This window comes from Crassostrea angulata, chromosome 8 (genome assembly GCF_025612915.1).
Source record: "Crassostrea angulata isolate pt1a10 chromosome 8, ASM2561291v2, whole genome shotgun sequence".
NCBI lineage: Eukaryota > Metazoa > Mollusca > Bivalvia > Ostreida > Ostreidae > Magallana > Magallana angulata.
Window position 1 is genome coordinate 40,908,641 of NC_069118.1, and position 26,706 is coordinate 40,935,346.

At 31.4% G+C, this 26,706-nt stretch overlaps 1 protein-coding gene across 1 annotated transcript; it reads right to left on the reverse strand.

The window, feature by feature from the left end:
* Window positions 1-20,690: 20,690 nt before the first annotated feature.
* LOC128160656 (sphingosine 1-phosphate receptor 1-like) lies at window positions 20,691-24,582 on the reverse strand. The gene is made up of 2 exons (XM_052824016.1): window positions 24,500-24,582; window positions 20,691-22,259 (listed from the first exon to the last, which is right to left on the reverse strand). Exons 1-2 carry the CDS (start codon window positions 24,500-24,502, stop codon window positions 21,246-21,248), a joined length of 1,017 nt encoding a protein of 338 aa, XP_052679976.1. The 5' UTR covers window positions 24,503-24,582; the 3' UTR covers window positions 20,691-21,245.
* Between the last annotated feature and the right edge of the window lie 2,124 nt (window positions 24,583-26,706).

Sequence of the window (26,706 nt, forward strand, 5' to 3'; positions counted from 1 at the left end):
CTTTTTTTCTTTCTTAAATTTTTCATTAATCTTGTTATTAATATCCTGATATTAATCTGTTACCTACGTACATGTTATTATCATGTATTTTCATTTTTTTTTTTAGACCTTTAACAGTCAGTTTTTATCAAATTAATTAACGATATACCCCCAAGGAATGTTTTGGGCGATATCTTATTCAATTAAAACAAACTGTTTACAAAAATGCAAAAATATAACTTGAGTTACATTTACTTAAAAAAATTAATTTGCATTTTTAACTTAATAATCATTATCACAAAATACTGTAAATTCTTTATTTTACTCGAGTACTTAATTCTGCGATTCAATGGTTTTGCATCAAATCGCGAGAATTTAAAATCGCAAATGCCGAATTTTTATCATAATTCCAAATAGTTTACATCTGTCTGAAAAAATAAAAGCGAGATTTTAAAATCCGCGAGATGTGCTTCTCGCAATTTTACGCGGATATTTATTCCTCGTGTTTAATTAGGAATTTACAGTAATGCAATATATAATAATAATTGAATATCATATTTAGGGAAGATTTAGGTAAGATATGCATACAATTAGCAGCTTTGTTAACATGCAGAATTAAATCAATGGATCTTACATAATTTTATAGTGTTCTACTTTCATTCCAGAAAATGAACCCTGTCAACGAAACAAATATCGAAACTGGAAACATCACCTTTGAAATACCAATTCCTTCTATTTCAGTTGCTTTATCTGTATCATCTATATTAATTGGAAGTATTGTGACATTCATAAATGTTTCAGTCTTAGTTGCTGCCATAAAGTGTTCTCCAAAGAAACAAAATGCCCACTTCAACTTGGTAGTTGGCCTTTCGTTCAGTGACATTTGTAGCGGACTCAATTTATTGTTAAACGGCATACGATTGTCATTACCATCTCTTTATTCAGAACCTATACTTTGTGCTTCTGTTATAATGGTTCTAGCAATGGCGATTCTAGCATCTGTAACACAGACGTTTTTTATTTGTCTCAACCGCTTCTTGTTGATCAGCCAAAGGAACTTGAATATGAAGACGTTTTCAAAAAGGAACTTGTGTTTAATATTTGTGGTTAACTGGATCTTTTCTATATTTCTTGTTTTTGCATTTGTAGATGTGAAATCAATCACCAATTCTAAACACATTTGTAATATTCATGCCGTATTTGGGGATAATTTTGATGTATTCAGATACGTGTATTGTTGCACTTGTATTATAGGGGTTACATCAACTATACTATTATACTTGATGGCATTGAATATGCTTCGAAAAGCCTGCAGAAAAACTTTCGTCACCAACATACCAGTCTCCTCTTTGACGAAAAGGGAATCCAGGAATTTGAGTAAACCCCGCACAAATTTGGAAACAGTACAAAATAATGCTACTTTGAGTCAAGATTCACTGTCACAAGAAACGAGAACAATTTATCAAAGTATGAAAACAGTCGGACTGATTATATTGGCACTCACATTTCTTACTGGACCGTTGATTATTGTCAATCTTATCAACATCGCAAGTCAACCAGCCATTTTGTTGACAACAAACCTTGCCGTTCTAAATTCAATGATTAATCCATTCCTATATTGTAACAAAATTAAAATACTGCATGTTGCTCTGAGATCAATGTTTTGCGGGCGTTGTTCTCAAAGGTAATAAAATGTTATTTGCGTCAATGCAATTATATATTTTTAATACGATGGAATCATATTATTTTTGAATGATATACCAAGTTCAATTTCAAATCATAAACATGTATACCGTGTTAATAAAAGTAGAATCTTGGACAACAATGGGATCGGTAAAATTCAAGACTGTTTGAATAATTGTGTGCAAAAACGAAAACGAAAAATGTCACAACCTTCTATTGGCATTAAAATATTTGTAATATACCCTTGTTATATCTTTTTTTACTGATTATATGCGTCACTAAAGGTTATCTCGTTGCGCTCAACAAATAAAATTTCTCTACAATATCTAAACGATTAGATATTATCATGTGCAATCTCTGGGATAAGCACTAATTGCAATCTAACATTTCTATGCTTAAATCCTTAATTTATCATAAGACCTTATCCCAGTTATTACATTAGCTAATATGATAATTGTAATTCTACATTTAATGTGCTTTAGTTATAATTCTGTCATTTATTTGGTCAATAAATGACACAATCACTCACTGGGTAGTCAAGTTTTTTTCTTCTGGAATTCATGCAACAAGAACAAGCTGCGGAAAAAGGCATTCAACATTGTACTGCTTTAAGAATCCTCAGTATGAAAAAGTTGTGAATATAAATAGATTTTCTCTACGATTTCTAAACGAGTAGATATTATCATGTACAATATTTCAAAATTTCTTAAGGCAAATTCAAAAGCAAAAATTCCAAAAAAATATTATGATAAAGTGTACAACTCAATTACTATTTTTATATTTATATATTTTTTTTTTTTGCAAAATATTTCTCTTTTTCTAGATATGTACAGGCAAAATTAAGAGTTGAAGTTCAAACCCTTTCCTTGATATTACTTATTATGTTTGTTACTGACTATTTAAAGAAATTTGTGGGGTCAGTAAAGCCCATAGAAGGCGAGGCGGTAAACAGTCGGAAACAAACTTTATAAGCGTTTTGAGGACCTAAGGTTTGATATGTAAACAACAAAAGATAAAAAAATAACAAATAAATTAATAGCTTAATTCTATATTCATTTTTTTTACCTTCCTTGTCATTTTTTCTGTTCAAACCTGGCCTAGATGCCATTTTAAGATTGCAATACATGTATTATCACGGGCAAAGGGGGTTCACTCTAAATATTTTGGGCTTAAAGATTAAAGGTATGATTGAACGTTTGTGTAAAAGTTCAATTCAAGTAACGTTACGTCCGACATGTTGCCGTATGAATTTTGACGCTCGCCGTGTAAAGAAGTTAATAAGGCAATCACGTGACGCAATTCATCCAATGACGTCGAGACATTCTAGTCCGAGGCAAAACAAAATCGATGTAGGATCCAATCAAAGGTTATTGATATAAGCACCACAAAACTGATAAATATAAATATACTCCCTTCTCTAGTGTCCAACATTTCACCAATTCAAAGAAACAGATAAAAGAGGTCAGACCTTTTTGGACTTTTAACTTGCCGATTAGCTCCTATTTATTAATACAAATAAAAAGATTTAATAATTTGAATAAAATTTTTATAGTGGCTTATCAATAAGATTATCATTCTTCGCATATTTTTTCAATATTGCTTTTCATTGGTTTTCGACGTAAGCATATGAAAATTCACGGTTTTAAATATTTTCGAACAATTTTCATTTTTATGATATATCTCTAGAAGTGAATTCCCTTTTAAATGTATTTAACATGTACTGTGCATGTTTTGACTATACATATGAAATGCACGTCGTTTTCAATAGAAAAATGAAATACATATATGTATTTAGATATTGATAAGAAATAGTACATGTTATACTTAAAGCTTATCATCTTGGATATCTGGCAAATCATCCATTTTTAAGCAAGTCCGTGTTCTCGAAGCGGAATAAAACAATATGAAGAGCGTGTACAAAAAAAAAACCAAAAAAAAAAAAAACCAAAAAAAAAAAAAACGAACAGATCATAGCAAAAGTAAAAGAAATAGTGTAAGCAAAAGTTTTTTTTATAGTAAAGGGCGTTAATTTCGTTAAAGATTTTAAATATTATTAGGTTACGAAGGAAATCAATTTACCTTATAAGGATTCGTTCAACTCAAGGATGTAATTATTATTCCGTTCTAAATTATATTAGTAATATTATTAATTTTATCATGAAAGGATAAAAAATTATATTCAATGAATTAATGCGATAATCAAGAGTGTTGGATTCCTGACCCAACTGTAACTTAAATAGAAATACGAATTAATTGGATTTCTAAAAACATATATCAATTTAACATAGACCCCGTAGACTTCCATAAAAACCCAATAACCTTGAATCAATTGAATTGTGATGTTATACTGTTTTTGAAATGCGCTGGTTACTCTCACCAGCAATTAAATCAACGGGAGGGGGGGGGGGCAAATAATATGAAATGCAAGTAGTCTTCCTACGTTATATGTAAAAGAGAATTTACGAAATAATATTCTCATTAAATAGTAACAACCGACGGCAACTGACCCCAATAGTTTTAATTTATTCAGTAATCTCTCTTGCTATCCCCCTTCTTCCTATCCCCTGGTAAATATAAATTATCAAGATTATAAAACAGGTTATTTTTATTAAGGATCGTTTCAATTTCAGCTAAACATGGATATTGATGTTGTTGTTGCAGCGCTCCCCGCTTTTGCTTCGTGTCCACCCGATTGTTTTATTGTTAAACAATTTATATCAATATTGATGATTATCACCAAACCCCACCTGATCCTTTGGTGGATGTGCGATATCGTCCTTGTACCGGTGAATCATGTGTGTGGCAAGGAAGAAATATATTCTGCATGTTTTCAGACCATTCCTATGGCTTTTGTGAGATAACAAGCGAGAGTCTTGAGAAACTGTTCTAGACTTTGTGCAGAAAATATCTAACGCTATAGGTAGGAAAATGATTGGCCATAATCTGTTACCAAAAAACCGTACGCTTTTATTCACGATTTTGTTGAGATGTTATCCATCTTGCAATTTCTTGTCTCAGCTGTTTGATGCAAGTACAACAACAATTCATGAAAAAAATTGACCATGCACAAATCATAATTGACAATTTTGGGTTGATCCGTTGTCTAGTAAAAGGGTATCCTAGACATCAAAACGACGATGAGCAGTAATCCTTAATACTATACAAAATTGGAAGAGACCCCCATTACCCATTAGACTGTTTCATTTTAGGCAAAAAAATATATGGAAACAGATATCCAACTAGATCTCGTTACGAGTAACGAGTAGGTCTTCCGTCCGATTTTGTTTTCATATGATACGATGAAATATCGATATTCTCTGCCAAATCTGCGATCTTGGTGAATCTAGGTTTTTTGTCTCGAGACCGAAAACGGACGAACAAAAGAGGTTTATGAAAATAAAAGCTAGGGTTTTTTTTATACATATGTTTAGTGTACACTACTGTTAATCATAGCAGATGAAACACCAAAGATAATCAGTTAAACTTGTGAAAAAAATGAATTGTTTGAACTCTTCTGGTGAGTACCGGAAGTGACGGTTGACAAAAGAAAACCCGTTAAATATATCTTCAATCGATTGTCTATCATTTATAAAAGTTTGTGTCTCAATCACTTACAGTGACTAAAATCTCGCTGGTATCAATTTTGTAAAAAAGGCTAAGTACCAAACATATTTGAAATCTTGCTTGTTTTCAAGTTATCTGTAATATAGTTTACGAGTGTCTTGGCTCCTCATTTAAGGGGCCAGCCCCTTTTTCTTGAGTTCAATCGAAAGTTCTCACGAATACTAACATTTTTTTTTCTTACACCCATCTAAAATTGTTGTTCATTTTTGAGATACAAATGATTGAATATTTTAGGGGCCAGCCCTATAGATCCTTAATGGGGACAGACTTTAGAGTTTTGATTAGTGGAATTGATTAGAATCATCAATGCAAACATTTTCTTTTCTACATTGCCTAACAAAATATGTCTCCTTCTCTAGATATATTGCATCAAAGTTTAAGTACTTTGGCCCCTTAAAATTCCTAATTACGTCATAAAAGGGTGTGAAAATGATTTTACCTGATAAATATTGCTACAATCAACAACTTTGCTTCTATATTGCATTACAAAATTTTGATCGTTTTTAAGTTATTTGCAATAGAGTTTACGAGTGTCTTGGCCCCTAATTTAAGGGGCCAGCCCCTTTTTCTTGATTTTTTTGGAAAGAACGTTTAATTATCTATTATTTTTGTTATATATGTCTTAACAAAATATCAACTGATAAAAAGATACAGATGAAAACGTATGAAGAATTTGAATGAAAATTCGTACCCAATTTTCGTGCCTAGGCGAGCTCCAAAAAATGGCGCCACTGGCGTAAAACAAAATAATAGTGCACAACTTCAGACTATAGACTACCTATCCTGAAAATTTCATAGTCATATCTCTGATAGTTTCTGAGATCAGCTCTGCACAAAATAGGTCGTAAAAATGTACAAAATGGCCGATAAATCGGTACCGGAAGTGCCGACAGGAAAAATCTCAAAAATGTATGAAGTTTACATCAAGACTCATCTTCTCTGAAAAAATGGTCGAAATCGGTCGAATAGTTTTCGAGAAATCTCGTGCACACAATTTGTGGAAAAAAATAATAATAACTAGATACGATCTCGTTACGAGTAACGAGGAGGTCTTCCGTTCAATTTCACATACAGCACATTAAAGATTTAATGTTTTAATCCCCTAAAAATTCCTAATTACGTCATCAATGGGTGTGGCTATGAGTTTTACAAACTTATATTGTTACGATTAACAACTTTGCTTCTATAATGCATTACAAAATCTTTATTGTTTTTAAGTTATTTGTAATAGAGTTTAAGAGTGCCCTGGCCCCTAATTTAAGGGGCCAGTCCCTTTTTCTTGATTTCTTTGAAAAGGTCTTAAGAATACTAACAATTTTTGTTCTTACACCTATGTAAAATTGTTGATCATTTTTGAGATACAAATGTTTGAATATTTTAGGGGCCAGCCCTATAGATCCTTAATGGGGACAGGCATTCGTGTTTTGATATGTGGAATCGATTTAAATTATTAATTCAAACATTTTCTCTTCTATGATGTCTTACAAAATATTTCTACTTCTCTAGTTATATTGCGTCAAAGTTAAAGATCTTTGGCCCTTAAAAATCCCTAATTACGTAATAAATGGGTGTGGCAATATTTTTTTCTAATAGAAATTGGTACGATCAACAACTTTGCTTCTATAAAGCATTACAAAATCGTTATCGTTTTTAAGTTATTTGTAATAGAGTTTAAGAGTGCCCTGGCCCCTGATTAAAGGGGCCAGCCCCTTTTTCTTGATTTCTTTGAAAATGTCTTAAGAATACTAACAATTTTTGTTCTTACACATATTTAAAATTGTTGATTATTTTTGAGATACAAATGTTTGAATATTTTAGGGGCCAGCCCTCTAGATCCTTAATGGGGACAGAAATTCGTGTTTTGATAAGTGGAATAAATTTAGATTATTAATTCAAACATTTTTTCATCTATAATGTCTAACAAAATATTTCTACTTCTCTAGTTATATTGCGTCAAAGTTTAAGTATTTTGGCCCCTAAAAATCCCTAATTACGTAATAAATGGGCTTGGTAATAATTTTTTCTAATAGATATTGGTACGATCAACAACTTTGCTTCTATAATACATTACAAAATCTTTATCGTTTTTAAGTTATTTGTAATAGAGTTTACGAGTGTTTTGGCCCCTAAAAAAAGGGGCCAGCCCCTTATTTTTGATTTTGTTGGAAAGAACTTTTGATTCTCTACCACTTTTGTTATATATGTCTTTACAAAATATCAACTGATAAAAAGATATAAATCAAAACGTGTGAAAATTTTGAATGAAAATTCGTACCCAATTTTCGTGCCCAGGCGAGCTCACAGAAATGGCGCAACAGGCATTAAACAACTACATGCTGCACAACTCCAAACTATCGTCTACCTATCCTGAAAATTTGATATTCATATCTGTTATGGTTTTCGAGTTTATAGCTGCACAAAATGGGTCGTCAAAAATTACAAAATGGCCGACAATTCGGTACCGGAAGTGACTACGAAAAAATTAAGAAAAATGTATTAAGTTTAGATCACGCCCTAACATCTGTGAAAAAATGGTTGAGATCGGTCGAATAGATTCCGAGAAATCGCGTGCACAAAATTTGGAAAAAAATAATAATAATAATAAATAATAATAATAAGAAACAGTACGAAAACAATAAGGTCTTCCGTTGGAAACGGAAGACCTTAATAATAATAACTAGATACGATCTCGTTACGAGTAACGAGTAGGTCTTCCGTTCAATTTTTTAAACGATTCGATTAAAATATCAATGAAATTTCAGAATTCTCCCTCAACCACCTCCTTTTAGATAATGTATACGATTGTCAATATCCTTTAAAATGCTTAACAAAGAGTTTTGCTTTTTCACATACAGCACATTAAAGATTTAAGATTTTAGTCCCCTAAAATCTCTACTTACGTCATCAATGGGTTTGAAAATGAGTTTTACAAACAGATATTGCTGCTATCAACAACTTTGCTTCTATAATGCATTACAAAATCTTGATCATTTTTAAGGTATGAGTAATAGAGTTTAGGAGTCTATTGGCCCCTAATTTAAGGGTCCAGCCCCCTTTTCTTGATTTTATACGAAAGGTCTCATGAATACTAACATTTTTTGTTCTTACATCCATCTAAAATTGTTGATCACTTTTGAGATGGAAATGATTGAATATTTTAGGGGCCAGCCCTCTAGATCCTTAATGGGGACAGAAATTTGTGTTTTGTTAAGGGGAATCAATTTAAATCATTTTTTCAAACATTTTCTCTTCTATGATGTCTAACAAAATATGTATACATCTCTAGTTATATTGCGTCCAAGTTTAAGTACTTTGGCCCCTAAAAATCCCTTATTACGTTATAAATGGGCTTGGCAAAGATTTTTTCAAATAGATATTGGTACGATCAACAACTTTGCTTCTATAATGCATTACAAAATCTTTATCGTTTTTAAGATTCTTGTAATAGAGTTTACGGAGGCCTTGGCCCCTAAAAAAAGGGGCCAGCCCCTTTTTCTTGATTTGTTTGAAAAGGTGTTAAGAATACAAATATTTTTTGTTCTTATACCCATGTAAAATTGTTGATCATTTTTGAGATACAAATGATTGAATATTTTAGGGGCCAGCCCTCTAGATCCTTATTGGGGACAGAAAATCGTGTTTTAATTGATGGAATCGATTTAAATCATTTATTCAAACATTTTCTCTTCTATGATGTCTAACAAAATATGTATACTTCTCTAGTTATTTTTCTTTTGAAGTTTAAGTACTTTGGCCCCTAAAAATCCCTAATTACGTAAAAAATGGGCGTGGCAATGATTTTTTCTAATAGATATTGGTACAATGAACAACTTTGCTTCTATAATGCTTTACAAAATCTTTATCGTTTTTGAGTTATTTGTAATAGAGTTTATGACTGTCTTGGCCCCTAATTTAAGGGGTCAGCCCCTATTTCTTGATTTTGTTGAAAAGAACTTTTGATTATCTACCACTTTTGTTATATATCTTTTAACAAAATATCAACTCTTAAAAAGATACAGATCAAAACGTATGAAAAATTTGATTCGAAATTCGTACCCAATTTTCGAGCCTAGGCGAGCTCATAGAAATGGCGCCATTGGCGCCAAAAAACTACATTGTGCACAACTTCAACCTATAGTCTACCTATCCTGAAAATTTCATATTCCTATCTCTGATAGTCTCTGAGTTTATGTCTGCACAAAATGGGTCGTAAAAACTTACAAAATCGGCCGTAAATCGGAACCGGAAGTGCCGATTTCAAAATTTAAAAAAACTTCTAGAATTATGACCACTGGCAATCATCTGAGAAAAAATGGTCGAAATCGGCCGAATAGTTTTCGAGAAATCGCGTGCACAAAATTTGTGGAAAAAAATAATAATAATAATAATAACTAGATACGACCTCGTTACGAGTAACGAGTAGGTCTTCCGTCCGATTTTTTTTATATTTTAAATGATACCGTGAAATATTGATACAATTTCATATCTAACACCCCCCCCCCCAAAAAAAAAAATTAAAATATTGGATAAAAATCCCTAATTACGCCAAACATGGGCCTGACGATAAGTTTTTTTCAAACCGATAATGTAGTGTTCAACAACTTTGATTCTATAATGCATAACAAAATATTTATCGTTTTTAAGTTATTTGTAATAGACTTACGAGTCTCTTGGTCCCTAATTACAGGGGCAAGCCCCTTTTCGTGATTTTATTGGAAAGAAATTTTGATTCTCTACCACTTTTGTTATATATTATTTAACAAAATGTCAACTGATAAAAAGATACAGATCAAAACGTATGACAATTTTGAATGAAAATTCGTACCCAATTTTTGTGCCTAGGCGAGCTCCATGAAATGGCGCCACTGGGGTAAAACAATACAATAGTGCACAACTTCAAACTATAGACTACCTATCCTGAAAATTTCGTATTCATATCTTTAATAGTTTCTGAGATCAGCTCTGCACAAAATATGTCGTAAAAAGATAGAAAATTCGCCATAACTCGGTACCGGAAGTGCTGATTTCAAAATTTCAAAAAACGTCTAAAATTATGACCACCGGCAATCATCTGTGAAAAAATGGTCAAAATCGGCTGTATAGTTTCTGAGAAATCGCGTGCACAAAATTTGTGGAAAAAAATAATAATAAGAAACAGTACGAAAACAATAAGGTCTTCCGTTGGAAACGGAAGACCTTAATAACTAGATACGATCTCGTTACGAGTAACGAGTAGGTCTTCCGTTCAATTTTTAAACGATAGCATTAAAATATCAATGAAATTTCAGAATTCCCCTCAACCACTCCCTTTCAGAAAATGTAAACGATTGTCATTATCCTTTAAAATGCTTAACAAAAAGTTTTGCTTTTTCTCATACAGAACATTAAAGATGTAAGATTTTTGTCCCCTAAAATCCCTAATTACGTCATCAATGGGTTTGGAAATGAGTTCTACAAACTGATATTGTTACGATCAATAACTTTGTTCCTACAATGCATTACAAAATCTGTATCGTTTTTAAGTTATCTGTAATAGAGTTTACGACAGTCTTGGCCCCTAAATAAAGGGGCCAGCCCCTTTTTCTTGAGTTCATTCGAAAGGTCTCACGAATTATAACATTTTTTGTTCTTACACTTATCTAGAATTGTTGTTCATTTTATAATTACAAATGATAGAATATTTTAGGGGCCAGCCCTCTAGATCCTTAATGGGGATAGACATTGGTGTTTTGATTAATGGAATCGATTAGAATCATCAATACAGATATTTTCTCTTCTACAATGCTTAACAAAATATGTCTTCTTCTCTAGATATATTGCGTCAAAGCTTTAGCACTTTGGCCCCTAAAAATCCCTAATTACGTAATAAATGGACGTGGCAATGATTTTTTCTGATAGATATTGTAACGATCAACAACTTTGCTTCTATAATGCATTACAAAATCTTTATCGTTTTTTCGTTATCTGTGATAGAGTTTACGAGTTTCTTGGCCCCTAATTTAAGGGGCCAGCCCCTTTTTCTTGAGTTCATTCGCAAGGTCTAACGAATAATAACATTTTTTGTTCTAACACCTATCTAAAATTGTTTTTCATTTTTGAGATACAAATGACTGAATATTTTAGGGGCCAGCCCTATAGATCCTTAATGGGGACAGAGATTGGTGTTTTGATTAGTGGAATTGATTATTATTATTAAGACAGACATTTTCTCTTCTACAATACTTAAGAAAATATGTCTCCTTCTCTAGATATATCGTGACAAAGTTTAAGTACTCTGGCCCCTAAAAAACCCTAATTACGTCATAAATGGGCGTGGCAATGATTTTTTCTGATAGATATTGTAACGATCAACAACTTTGCTTCTATAATGCATTACAAAATCTTTATCATTTTTAAGTTATTTCTAATAGAGTTTACGAGTGTCTTGGCCCCTCAAAAAAGGGGCCAACCCCTTTTTTTTGATTTCGTTGAAAAGAACTTTTGATTTTCTACCACTTCTGTTATATATGTCTTAACAAAATACCAACTGATAAAAAGATACAGATCAAAACGTATAAAAATTTTGGATAAAAATTCGTACCCAATTTTCGTGCCCAGGCGAGCTCCAAGAAATGGCGCCACTGGCGTAAAACAAAATAATAGTGCACAACTTCAGACTATAGGCTACCTATCCTGAAAATTTCATAGTCATATCTCTGATAGTTTCTGAGATCAGCTCTGCACAAAATAGGTCGTAAAAAGCTACAAAATGGCCGATAAATCGGTACCGGAAGTGACGACAACAAAAATTTTAAAAACATATGAAATTCAGATCATGACTCATCATCTCTGAAAAAATGACTGAAATCGGCTGAACAGTTTTCGAGAAATCGCGTGCACAAAATTTGGAAAAAAAAATAATAATAATAACTAGATACGATCTCGTTACGAGTAACGAGTAGGTCTTCCTTGCGATTTCTGTTTTAAATCTTACCATGAATAATCGATACAATTTTAGAATTATCCCCCCCCCCCCCCTTCACTTTCAGATAATGTATACAAATCCATTATTACGTAATAAATGGGTGTGGCAATGAGTTTTCCAGATAGATATTGCTACAATTAACAACTTTGCTCTTATAATGCAGTACGAAATCTTAATCGTTTTTATGTAATTTGTAATTGACTTTACGAGTTTCTCCCCCCCCCCCCCCAAAAAAAAGGGACCAGCCCCTTTTTCTTGATTTCTTTGAAAAGGTCTTAAGAATACTAACAATTTTTGTTCTTACACCCATCTAAAATTGTTGATCATTTTTGAGATACAAATGTATGAATATTTTAGGGGCCAGCCCTCTAGATCCTTAATGGGGACAGAAATTCGTGCTTTGATAAGTGGAATCGATTTAAATCATAAATTCAAACATTTTTTCTTCTATGATGTCTAACAAAATATGTCTACTTCTCTAGTTATATTGAGTCAAAGTTTAAGTACTCTGGCCCCTAAAAATCCCTAATTACGTAAGAAATGGGCGTGGCAATAATTTTTTCTAATAGATATTGGTACGATCAACAACTTTGCTTCTATAATGCATTACAAAATCTTTATCGTTTTTAAGTTATTTGTAATAGGGTTAACGAGTGCCTTGGCCCCTAATTTATGGGGCCAGCCCCTTTTTCTTGATTTGTTTGAAAAGGTCTTGAGAATACAAATATTTTTTGTTCTTACACCCATGTAATATTGTTGATCATTTCTGAGATACAAATGTTTGAATATTCTAGGGGCCAGCCCTCTAGATCCTCAATGGGGACGGAAATTCGTGTTTTGATAAGTGGAATCGATTTAAATCATAAATTCAAACATTTTCTCTTCTATGATGTCTAACAAAATATTTCTACTTTTCTAGTCATTTTTCGTCAAAGTTTAAGTACTTTGGCCCCTAAAAATCCCTAATTACGTAATAAATGGGCGTGGCAATGATTTTTCCTAATAGATATTGGTACGATCAACAACTTTGCTTCTATAATGCATTACAAAATCTTTATCGTTTTTAAGTTAATTGTTATAGAGTTTAAGAGTGCCTTGGCCCCTTAAAAAAGGGGCCAGCCCCTTTTTCTTGATTTTATACGAAAGGTCTCACGAATACTAACATTTTTTGTCCTTACATCCATCTAAAATTGTTGATCACTTTTGAGATACAAATGATTGAATATTTTAGGGGCCAGCCCTCCAGATCCTTAATGGGGACAGAAGTGCGTGTTTTGATAAGTGGAATGAATTTAAATCATTTATTCAAACATTTTCTCTTCTATGATGTCTAACAAAATATGTATACTTCTCTAGTTATTTTTCGTCAAAGTTTAAGTACTTTGGCCCCTAAAAATCCCTAATTACGTAATAAATGGGCGTGGCAATGTTTTTTTCCTAATAGATATTGGTACGATCAACAACTTTCCTTCGATAATGCATTACAAAATCTTTATAGTTTTTAAGGTATTTGTAATAGAGTTTAAGAGTGCCCTGGCCCCTAATTTAAGGGGCCAGCCCCTATTTCTTGATTTTGTTGAAAAGAACTTTCGATTATCTACCTTTTTTGTTATATATGTTTTGACAAAATATCAACTCATAAAAAGATACAGATCAAAACGTATGAAAAATTTGATTCGAAATTCGTACCCAATTTTCGAGCCTAAGCGAGCTCATAGAAATGGCGCCACTGGCGCCAAAAAACTACATTGTGCACAACTTCAACCTATGGTCTACCTATCCTGAAAATTTCATATTCCTATCCCTGATAGTCTCTGAGTTTATGTCTGCACAAAATTGGTCGTAAAAACTGACAAAATCGGCCGTAAATCGGAACCGGAAGTGCCGATTTCAAAATTTCAAAAAACTTCTAGAATTATGACCACTGGCTATCATCTGAGAAAAAATGGTCGAAATCGGCCGAATAGTTTTCGAGAAATCGCGTGCACAAAATTCGTGGAAAAAAATAATAATAATAATAAGAAACAGTACGAAAACTATAAGGTCTTCCGTTGGAAACGGAAGACCTTAATAATAAGAAACAGTACGAAAACAATAAGGTCTTCCGTTGGAAACGGAAGACCTTAATAAGAAATCGTACGAAAACTATAAGGTCTTCCGTTGGAAACGGAAGACCTTAATTATAACACCCTTTTCTAAACAGCAAATAGTTACACCAAGAGCAAAGAAAGCGCCGAAAGTTTCATAAAATTGTATCCTCTTAAAAAACACTTGTAAAACGCATAATTTGCAAGTTGAAAAAATATGAAATTTTATGCAGAATATGGCGGCATCAAAGAACAAAATTGGCATATGTTGTAGAAATTGTACCAGGACTTGTTTGTAAACAATATCACGTCTGATTCAAAAGCAAACACTTTGTCCATTATTAATAAATGCATAAATTATGCAAACACAACTGCATTATAAGAATTTCAAACGTATTAGAATATTTATGATACACAAACCTTTTTTACCTGATATAAAAAGCTGACATTGCGCGAAATCTTCCTTTACGTTATTAATTTTATCTAAGAAAATAACCCCCCAAAAAAGCGGCGGCGTGAAGAGGTAAATTCTTATTAAACTTAAAAAACACGTTTTGATACGTTCCACAAGAGCAGTCTTTTCTTTGCGGTCCGCAGTCAGCAGCTGTCTGCAGTCGGTTGACTGATATTCTGAAAATGTTCATTGAGCGACCAAATTTTACAATATCTAGAAAATCAGTGATACTGATATCTTGATTTAAAATATGTCTCAGTGTGTAGAACTTTACTTACGACAGAGTTATATTAAAGTGTAATTTGTTGTTATTGCTTTCAAACTTGATTACAAGTAAATGTTGCATCACGATTAAATATATGTGTATAAATGTGAAGTGTATTGTTTTGCTATCCTACATTGTACATTGCAAATTTTCGAGCAAGCAGATACAAGCTGGGTACAATATATTTCTAAAACGTTGCATTTCATGAAGACATTATGGCGAAGAAAGAACTTTAATATAGGTATTACCTTTTAAGTTTCAATCGTTATTGTTTGTTAATTTCATGTAATCGAAACAGTGTTTTTAAAATAAAAATGTGTAAGAATTCTTAAATGTCCTTTAAAAATTATTGTTGTATCTTAATATATGATCTGATTGAAAATAAATAACATAGAATACTAGTAAGAATGATTTTATTGCACATTTGAATAGCTATCAACATTAACAAAGACTCCGTCCTCAAAGCATAAGAAAAGACAAGTTAGCATTCCAAAGAATTGAATACTTACAAAAACTCTTTTGGACATATAAAATTAGATGATTAGTCAAATAAAGAAGAAATCATGGATAAAAAAAGAACGCAGATAAAAAAGGAACAAACACGAACTTTTCACAAGTACATAGAAACTTTCACACATCTACGTATCGATTGAATTAAGAAAAATGTGTGAAAAAGTGTGAAAGCTAGAATTAATATTCTAGAGTTTTCTATTTCATCAAAATAGGATTTTTAAAATGATCCTCTCTTGGTGTTCAGGATTAAAACTATATCAGATTTTTAAACACAATAAATCAAGTGGAAGACACTCATGCAAAAGAATTATTTAAAAAGCAACAAACATGAGAATAATAATTTTTCTTAATGTTGTACATGACCAACACCTTTTAAACTTTTTACATAAAAAAAAATTGTTAATGCAACCTAACCACGAAAAAACGTGATCACATGTAATTTCTATTTTGTCGTTTTCAAATTTCGTTTGCTGAAAAATGCGGCCCCTAATGCTGTAAACTGCACTTATACATTTATATAACGCATATTATTAATTTCACTTACAGTTGTTTCGCAGCACTGTTAAGGTCTACTTTGTGATTTCGCCGACCAGAATAAATATAAGCAACTGATCTCAACGCACTTGTTAATGTGACGTCACTCTGTAAATGTTGATGCATATTATTTGAGGAGAGAGGTGGATCAATCAAGTTTTAACTTGGGAAAATGCATTTCACAAATGATAAAACAATTATTAAACTATTTATATATACTTGTTTTTATCAAGCTTGTGCTTGTTTTTAGAGCGTGTTTTAAGTTTGTAGGGTCTTCATTTCCAACGAAGACCCTATTTTTGTGCTACGGTTCTTTTTTCTTTATAAGGGTCTCCAGTTTCAAAATTATAAAATTCAGAGCTGATGCAGTGACTTCCAGTTTGAGATTTTGAGGAATTTGTGATTTTTTACTGGTGATTTTGTCCACGCAACCTCTGCGAAACTTAATGTCATAGCAAAGCAACACTTTCATGCATGAAAGATAACCGAATTGTAGAAAATTGTAAGTATATCCTATAGTAAAGTGCACACAATGGGTTAATCCTCGACCGAGTTACAAAATTTTCACCTATTTTTCAGGAATTTTTTGCATATTTTCTGTATTTTTGTTAAATGTATAAATAATTTGTCAAAACATGTAATGCAAAAGTTGTTCAAATAAAATGCGTTTTCATTTGATATTAATAGAAAAGGAGTTGAACCCATAAATTAGGGGTCAGGTTGGCTCTAAAGTAATTTTGTTATAACTCTTTACTTAAAAATAATTTGTCATTAATTATAGAAGCAATATGTTCCTTGTATAGCAGTTTAACTACATTATTCCACTTTTTTTTATCAAATGTTACGTAACTAAGGGTTTGAAGGGACCAAACGACAAAAACATTGATCTCTAATATCTAAAAATAAAAGGAGAACTATATTGAAAAGCAATGAAGATGAAAAGTTGCTCAGAATATTATTCTTAACAACATGATATCTTTCCTGGTTTATGATCATTTGTATCTAGAAAAGGAGAAATAACAGAAAGAAGAAAAATTGTTTAAAAACAATGTTCGCAACAATATGCTACTCAACAATTTGGAGTTAAGGGGTCTGTGTAAATCAGATATCTCTAGAACGGTCAACAATTTTTAAACACTCGATAAAAAAGATGTGTATATTTAGGAGACCTTTTATTTGATATAAAGAAAAAGGACTGGTCCCTCAAATAAGGAGCCAAGAGGGCTTTTAAGTCTTATATCTATAAATATTTACTGAACAATATTATTTGGTATTAATTATAGAAGCAAACATTTTCATTGTACAACTGTTTTTCTATACAATACCTTAATTAAAGCATTAGTTATGTAATTCGGGTTTCAGAGGCCAGATTCTAAAACCTTGATCATTGTTATCTAGAAAAGGAGAAATATTTCTAAAAGAATTGTAGAACAAAAGATGAAAATGTTTAAACAATAGCTATACCTAAAAAATTTTGTTGGTTGTCCCGTTAAGGAATTGAAGGGTGTTCAGATATCTCTAGAACAATCAACAATTTATCAACAATTGTTAAAAAAATACGTTCATATTTTCAAAACCTTTCATTTGATGTCAATAAAAAAGAGTTAGCCCTTCAAATTAGAGGTCGAGAGGGTTTTGAAGTATTTTTTTTATTATAACTCTTTACTGAGCAAGTTTTTGTAAATAATCATTGAAGCAAAAATACTCATTATACAGCTGTTCATCCATACAGTTCTATGGGAAAACTCATAGTTTACTTTATTAGAGGTTTCTAGAGGCAAGAAATCAAAAACCAGACATCAATAAAATCTCTTTAAAAAAGATTAATATTTTAAAAAGCAACGTTGAACAAAAGTTGCTAATAATGTTATACTTAAGAACATGAGTCCTGAAATTCTTGATACATGGAGCAAAAATGTGTTATCAATTATTGTAGCAAAATGTTCTTTTTGTCACATCTGACTTGAACAGTATTATGCCAAGTTCAAACCTCAACCCGTTTTGAAAATGGACAATGCACTGCAGCGATATCGATGTTTAAAAATCGATTTTTCTGGAATTAATTATTTCCGCGGTTTCGGTTAAAAGAAAATTTAAAAATCAAGCTTAAGTTAACTCGTTCAAGCAAGAAATCGACAGATTGTTAAGTTGCATTCGAATTTATTACGTATATTTGTTGTTTACACGTTCTTATTTGGGTTTTTATTGATTTGTTCTTAGAATAATTCATATTTTGTAAGGTCATAATGCCTCAAAAACCCTGCATCCAGCAGGAACTTCCAATTTTCACTTTTTACATTGACGGACGACCAACTCGTTTCTTTGCAACGGTCTTTGCTTCGGTTTCCAGAGTGTTTAATGTCCAAGTTTGATGTGTTTGATATCGGGAAGCTTATTTCAATTCGCTTTTTACAAGGGCATACATTTAACAGATTATTGCAATCTTAAGGATATACATTTAGGGAATGAATTAATAGAAAACGTAGGATATAAGGCTATAAGGCGAATGTCATATAAATTTCAACCAGAGCTCATTCCTTTGATTTTTACTTATATCAAAGATAAACTAGATACAAAGCAATAACATTTTTCATAATATACAAGATGAGTAAAATTTAGATATCATTCAAGTGTTTATTTCAAACAAAGGTATGTGTTGCAACCACTACGGAAATAAAACCACTGTTGAAATAAATTATTTCAATAGCGGTTGTGAATGTATTTCATTAAAATAATCACTTTGCAACCACTATTGAAATAAAACCATTATTAAAATGAATTTTTTAAATACTAGTTGTTAATATATTTCATTAGAAGGATCGCTTTCCAACCACTATTGAAATTCAACTACATGTACTATTGAATTTATTCTTTCAATAGTAGTAAGGAATGAAAGTCGTATCACTATTAAAACACGTTTGGAAAGAAATAAGTTGTATATCATTTTAACCGAAACTATGAAATTAATGTACCAATGCTATGATTCACTTCTGTGCAGAAATAAATTACCAATTCTCGCAGATTTACATACATATCAAATTGTTTTCATATTTTGTCTTTACCTCTCTCTTCCAATAGATATATCATGTTTCATGAAACGTGTTAATTATTTGTATAGGGGTGAACACCCTAATAAATTGCCAAAACTTAAATACAAATTTCTGATGTACAATAAGTTCTGTTCAAACCAAATAAACACAACTAAAAAAGATATGAATGAAATCGTTTTCTTTTAATCAGAAGGGGGGGGGGTATGAAATTGGGTTTGATCAGCCATCTGATTGTCCTCTGTCTGCTATTTGTTTTTGTGTAACATTTGCGTTATTCACTACAGAAAAACAAATTATTTCAATTGTAATTGGGGTGTATTTTATTATGAGAACCACTTTACAAACACTATTGAAATACAATCATGATTCAAATAAAGTATTTCAATAGTGGTCAAGGGTGCGTTTCATTACAACCATTATTGAAATAAAGTATTTCAATAGTTGCCTAGGATGCGTTTCATTACAACCACTATTGAAATAAAATGTATCGATGCATATGTGGTTGGGCTGCATATCATTTTCATATCTAAACAGTAGCTGAATTTCAACAGTAGTTGGATTTTAATATTGGTTTGAAAGTGATTCTTTTAATGAAAAATATCCCCAACCACATGTGAACTAATTTAAATCAATAGTTACGGTGGTTTTATTTCGATAGTGGTTGCAAAATGATTCTTTTGTAACTTTATGTCCTTTGCGATATTGAATCTTATTTATGACGTCCATTCGTGAGAATTAACAACACATATCATTGACTGTCAAATCCGGGAACCACACTAATTGTCATACAAAGTGACATCTGCCATGTTATTTCATTTATTATCAACTTTAAATCATGATAAAATAACTTTACATAAATTCTTTGCAAAAAAAAATGCATCGTTTCTTGAACGTTTAAATACAATGCATGATATTTTCATAGTAAGCCTTGTCAGTGCTGTGTTGGGGTCTAACTGATTCGTTAAGTTATTGAGTGCTTAAAAATTATAGACAGTATAATAATTCAAAGCCGAGTCCTGTTTTGTGTTTCATCTTTTACTGTATCTAATTGTGTTTTCTAAATTTACAGTATACAATTATTTGATACATGATCATGAGCAGTTAATAGACCAGACTATTTCCCTGTGGTGCAGGAAACAAATCAGTGGGTTTCATTGCCCAAGGCATTAAATTTGTTCCATTTTTAATTATTACCGAATTATTATTTTCATATTCATAGAAGGTTTCCATACGTTTATGCATTCAGATCATTGTAAATTAATACTAAAATTACAAACTTTACATGTAAATTTGAAAATCTACATCTTTTTCTTTCGAAACATGGTGCTAGTCTAGTAGATCACAGGCTATTGACAGACGGTCCAATAGATTGCACTCTAATGACCGGCGGTCCAAATGATTGCAATCTGTTAACCAGCGGTCCAAGCGATCGCAGTCTACTGACCAGCAGTCCAATAGATCTCAGCAAATAATATACAAAATAGACGAACATATTTAATCTGTAAAACGCAAAAAACCCTTTTGATTAGGTAGTTTATATTTTATTTTTCTGCATATGAATATTTCACTTAATAGTGACTTAAAGGGGCATGGTCACGATTTTAGTCAAAAATTAATTTTTTCCGATTTTAATGATCACAATGCTTCAGTAAAGCATTTTTAATAGACAGCAAAAATTTGAGTGTCTTTCGTTGAGTTATAAGCAAGTTACAGAGCTTGCAATTCCTTTCTATGTAAACAAAGCATTTGTTTACATTTTGAATGTTGAAGTGAAAATTCCAATTTTAGACCTAATGAATGTGTTAAACGTAAGGAACTGTTTATTTATGCTTACAATGAATAAGCAGATAGACAAATCAGCTTGAAAAAGATTTTTTACTGGTATATTGAACCTGTGTAAATAACAACAGGGCACGAGCCTTGTTTACATGACGAAGAATTGTGAGCCCCGTATCTTGCTTATAACTTTACAACTGACCCTCAAATTTCATTTGATCGGTGGAAATGCTTTCCTAAAGCATTGTAAATAATGAAAACAAAAAAATAGAATTGACCAAAATCGTGACCATGCCCCTTTAAATCATGTAATTCATCATAATGGACAACATCTGCAAAACATTAACCTAAGCTGAATTCTTAAAATTTTTATCTTGTGGCAATAAAGAAATGGATTAACCAAAGAATTCAGAACGGCGAGGTTTGTAGTTAATAAAATGGCTGGTTGACTTGCAGTGTCAATAAGATATGCAATAATTAAAGGTCCGGTAAGGCAAGTTAGTGCTACAATGATTAATCCGACTGTTTTCATACTCTGAGAAATTTTCCTGGTGTCCCGTGAAACTGACGATGGATAAGTAGAATTGGACTCTGCTGTATCAAACGTTGTGCGATTGTCACTCAAGTTCCTTGAATCCCTCCTTGCGATACCTTCTGCTATGGAGCTGACGTGAGTTTTTCTTGAGACCTTTCGAAGCATGTGTAGTGCAACAAAGTATAAGAATATAGTTAGTGCTACTACTACAATGCAACAACAGCAGTAGTTGTATCTAAACCACTCAAAGTTTTCTCCAAAAACTGTATGAATGTTACAAATAATTTGGCGATTGATGATGGAATTAATGTCCACGAATATCAAAACAAGAGAAATGGCAGTTGCCCAATTCGCCACACATATGATATATGTATTCCGTTTTGAAAATATTTTTTTATTCAAACTGCTATTGCTGATCGACAGAAGGCGGTTGAAGCAAATGAAAAAGGTCTGTGTTACGGATGCCAGAATTGCCACTGAAAGAACGACAGTGGCCGTTGCACAGAATATCGGTTTTAAATAGAGTGTTGAGAATGATAATCGTATACCATTAACTAACAAATTAAGTCCACTACAAATGTCAGTGAACGTAAGACCAACGACCAAGTTAAAATGGGCATTTTGTTTCTTAGGAGAGCACTTCATGGCGGCCACCAAAACTGAAACATTTATGAATGTCACAATGCTTCCGATTAATATGGTTGATATGGATAACGCAACAGAAATAGAAAAAGTTGGGGTTTGAAAAGTCATATTTGGTGTGTTAATCCTAGATTCGTTGTAAGTGTCCATTTTCTGGAATAAAGAGGAAGGAAATAAATAATTTGAAACATATTTTATTTGATAATGTGGCATCAATTTTATTCGTTTTGGCCAATTTTCGTGAGAAGCCAAATTTACCTGGTTTAAAAAGACGTAATTTTGTTTGAAGAAAATGAAGGATAATTTTAATGAATATTTAACAAATATTTGTATATACGTTCATTTAGTCCCCAACGAACAAAGATGAAACCATTGTATTTAAGAAATATTTGATTTTTTTCTTTTCAATTAATATCTTCATTAGAAAATGAATTGTTTTTTTTAAACATGTGTAGTTATTGTTTTTTAATATGTATAAAACCAGGATGTTAAAGGATACACATGTATTTAATTATGTCACTGAAAACAATTTAAATCTATCTTTACAACAAATTCAAAAAAAAATTTGAATCGGGTATAATTTCAATACTCATGCCGATTGCCAAATAAAGAACAAGGGACGTTATTAGCCGTATTTGGCCGCAAAATTTATCATATTTTCATCGTCTTAGTTTTGTTTTTTGATGTGGTGCATTGTACTAAGTTCGATACTGGCTAAATTATACAGGCACCAAAATGACGTCATTTTTCATTATGACGTCACTAGTGTACGCTAAACATGGAATGGTTTCCAAAAATCGTTATAATATATAGAAATATGAATAATCTTTGCTTTCTATGGTGATTCATGCTGTAAATGAAGGTGGCGACATTGCAGAAAAAAATTACATTACCCGCGTTCTTTTTCTCTGCATTGATCGCTAATTTATTGTTTATATTTACATCTTTCTATCAACAAATTAATTAATTGGTTGAAAAAAAAGTCAGAAAAAATTATTGTTACGTACATCAGTACGTTAGGTATAAGAAACAGCCAAATCGTCTCCTATTGGAATTTGATTCTGACATCACCATGATTATTTCGTGTAGACCGGGATTTTTCTTAGGTTGCTGAAGGTTTCGACCGATCGATAAACTAGTAAGAACTGGATCGTTTATATTTCAGTTCTGTCAATTTCAACAGAGCTATGAATGTACAATCCATTTTCGTAATAACATAGAGGGAATCATACTTGGTGGATGTAATAAATATATTCATTTACCTCTACTGGCTTTCGAGTATTTCTCTGCAGTATCGATTCCCTAACTATGTCAGGTTAGTTAATACGAAATTCTTATTCTAAGCAAAGGGAATGGAAAGTTTGGAAATAAATACTAATACCAAAAAAAAAATAAAAGAATAAGAGAAATGTTTGGTTGTGTTAAAATCCAGTTAAGCCTGTCCGTCATGTTATAACGCCGCGTTAAAGGCTTCGTAAAATGTCGACGTTTCTTTTAAAAAGGCGCCGTGTTTAATAAAATGTATCATACTTACACTAAAATTATACGAATAAATCATATACCATTGAGTTTTGTTTATTCTTGGCTTTTGAAAATGGTAAGTATCATTAGATTTTAAAACACGGCATTTTTTGGCCAATAACGTCCCTTTTCTTTGTTTTTGCCGCAAAGATTTTTTTTATTGGTAAAGAATTTGTACATAGTTTTAAAGTAAATCATTTATACATCATAACATTTTATATTTTATACAATCTTTAATATTTGCCATTAATTAATTCTTCAAACCCGTTCTTTTATCAAATGTGCATTGTTGTAGGCTTTTGTTTATAATTAATAAGTCACTAGTTTATCATAACTGACTGGAACACAGTGTTGTCATGGAAATACATTTTTTATTAAGTCCATTGAATTGTTGTTACATGGTTTTTTTTGATAAAGTAATTTTGCACTAATTGTTTAATGATCAGTTTTAGGCATTTTTCTGAAATCAAATACAATATTCTTTAAACATCAAAATAAATGCATTTAACTAAAAAGAGATCAAGTGAAAACGAAATCATTTTATTTGTATCACTGATTCCATTGAAAAGTGTCATTAATGTCAGTAAATTTTAAATAAATAATAAGAATGAAATATGTACAGTCTAAAAATAAACATACATAGAAAATTTTTAAAAAATGTGTATACAGAACATTTTGATATAAAACTTTACTTCTAACATGTTTTAAGGTATGTTTGCCTTAAAATGCAGTTTCTCATAGTTTTTCAAGCAGAAATACAGAACACTGGAAATTCTTGGCAACCAAATTTCTCAAACGTTTTCTGCTGAAAGGTTTTATTTTAAATGCGTTGCATCATTGAATAAAAAGCATCAGGAAAAAAAGGCGCTTACCATTTATGGCCCTGAAATGATAGCCCTCAAAATTCCAGGGGGACGTATTTTATCCAGGTTAAATGTGATATGTAATTTAAAAGTGTACAAATGATATATATGTTGAGAAACAACGTCAACGTCACAGCTTCGCTCAGTATTCAATTAGAAATTGATCTTATTATGAAAACTGATCTAGTGTTAAAAAAATACAAAGAGGAATTTGACACATATCGACCGGCTTGCGCATAATAACATGTTTGTATGGTATGTGATTTATATGATGACAATAGGTGTCAAAAGATACGTCTCAAATTCTTCGTGTAAAGATCTTTTTTTCACAGAGTGCAGATTTTTCATTTGTTTATTCTTTTAAGGTCTCATTTGTAACCCATCTTCTCAAATGATATTGGCTTTTGTTATATAAAACAAAATCATCTAACTATATTCGCTGTAAATTTAACTTGCATAATATATTTTTGATTTTTTACCATTATAATTTACATTGTATTTGTAGATAGTATCTAAAATATATCTGAAATTTGTAAATATCGTAAACGGTCGGGGAGTTTTAATTTTTTTCTTGATAAAAACATTCCTTTTTAAGTCATTAACATATTTTCATTCAATTTTAAAAGAAGGAAAATGCACAGGACGAATCTTCATAAAAGTGAATAAAGCAGAATTATAAATAATAAATAAATTCAAATGAGTATGAGTCATTGAAATAGTGCGATTTTACTTTTAAATAGGAGTTAACAGTACTCTGCCTTATCACAAATTTTTTAAAAAAAATAATATTTTAAAAATTCCTGAAGATAATTTTAAATTTTTTCATGTATGATAATGACCAAATATTTTAATCTGACGATGAAAAGAATTAATCATCATACACGTGATCATGTACATATACATACATTAAACTTTGATATACTCTTAATTTAATGGCGTTGGGAGTAATAAAAGGTCGGATTGGTGTAGATATTATATGAATATTTGGATTTTTAATAATTTAATCTTTTCAATTCTTGACTCGTACCATAGGCTTTTTCAAATTGGTCTTTAATCAACAAAATTTTTAAAAAATGACAATGACATCGAAAAAAAGATGAAGAACATAATTCAACAATACGTCGACATCTACAGTGAATAATTAACAAAGAAGGAGAAAAAGATTTAAAATCCACATAATTTAACTTTCAGAAAAATAAATAATGAACAAAGCGTTGTAAAAGATAAATAGTTTAATATTTGATCAAAGATTACAAAATTGTAAACAATAAATATCTTGGTTTTATGCAAATTAGAATTGAATGAAGTCGACTTTAGATTTCATTCCGCACGTGTTTGCATTCTGATAAAAAAAAATACAGTGTATCTACACATTTAATGATTCTTTTGTCGATACATATTATTACATTGAACACCATAAATTAAATACATATCAAAAATATTTAGATTTTTGTTTAGCTATTTTATATTTGAACAAGTTTTCTGTTGTTCGGATGGTGAGATTTGCCATTGTGCTTTTATACCCCTATAATAACCTAGCGTTGTAGAAGTTCGTTATAAGGTATATCATAAAAGAAAAATGCAATTAATCAAACGCCTTTGACAATTTATACACAGTATTTAAACACACAAATTTATTTTTCCTGCTGCTATAAGAGCTACCACGAAACTCTGAAAAAGGACGTTACGCCATCCTTTCTGTTACACACAGATCCAATTCCGGTCTGTTAAGTTTAAAAAGCATCAGTATTACTTAAAATTTCTGTTTTTAGAATCCACGACACCCCGTGACACCTCCTTTTTATGTCAGTACATCACGTGATGGTGATTTTAATCCAGTATGAAACTGTTCACATCGCTGATTCTTGTTGTCTGTTGCACAACAGTTGTAGCATTGATCTACTGACCCGCATATCCTGAGTTTGAATTATGTGGGAATCTTTGTTTTACTAGTAGCGATAAAGTTCTAAAAGCTGGAGTTTCTCCATAAATTAAAATTTTCCTTTTGTCATTTTTAAATCGTGTACATGCTAAATTTTTTGGTATATTTAAGTACATTAATTAATACATTAAGTTCGGGTTTGTATTTAGAATTTTTCCCAGGTGTGTAGAACCCTCAGCTTAAAAGTTCTGTGAATTGTGGAACAATATTCATTTGAGATTGTTGTTTTTTTATTTGGTTGTTGGAACTGTCAACAGATGTCAAATATACAATT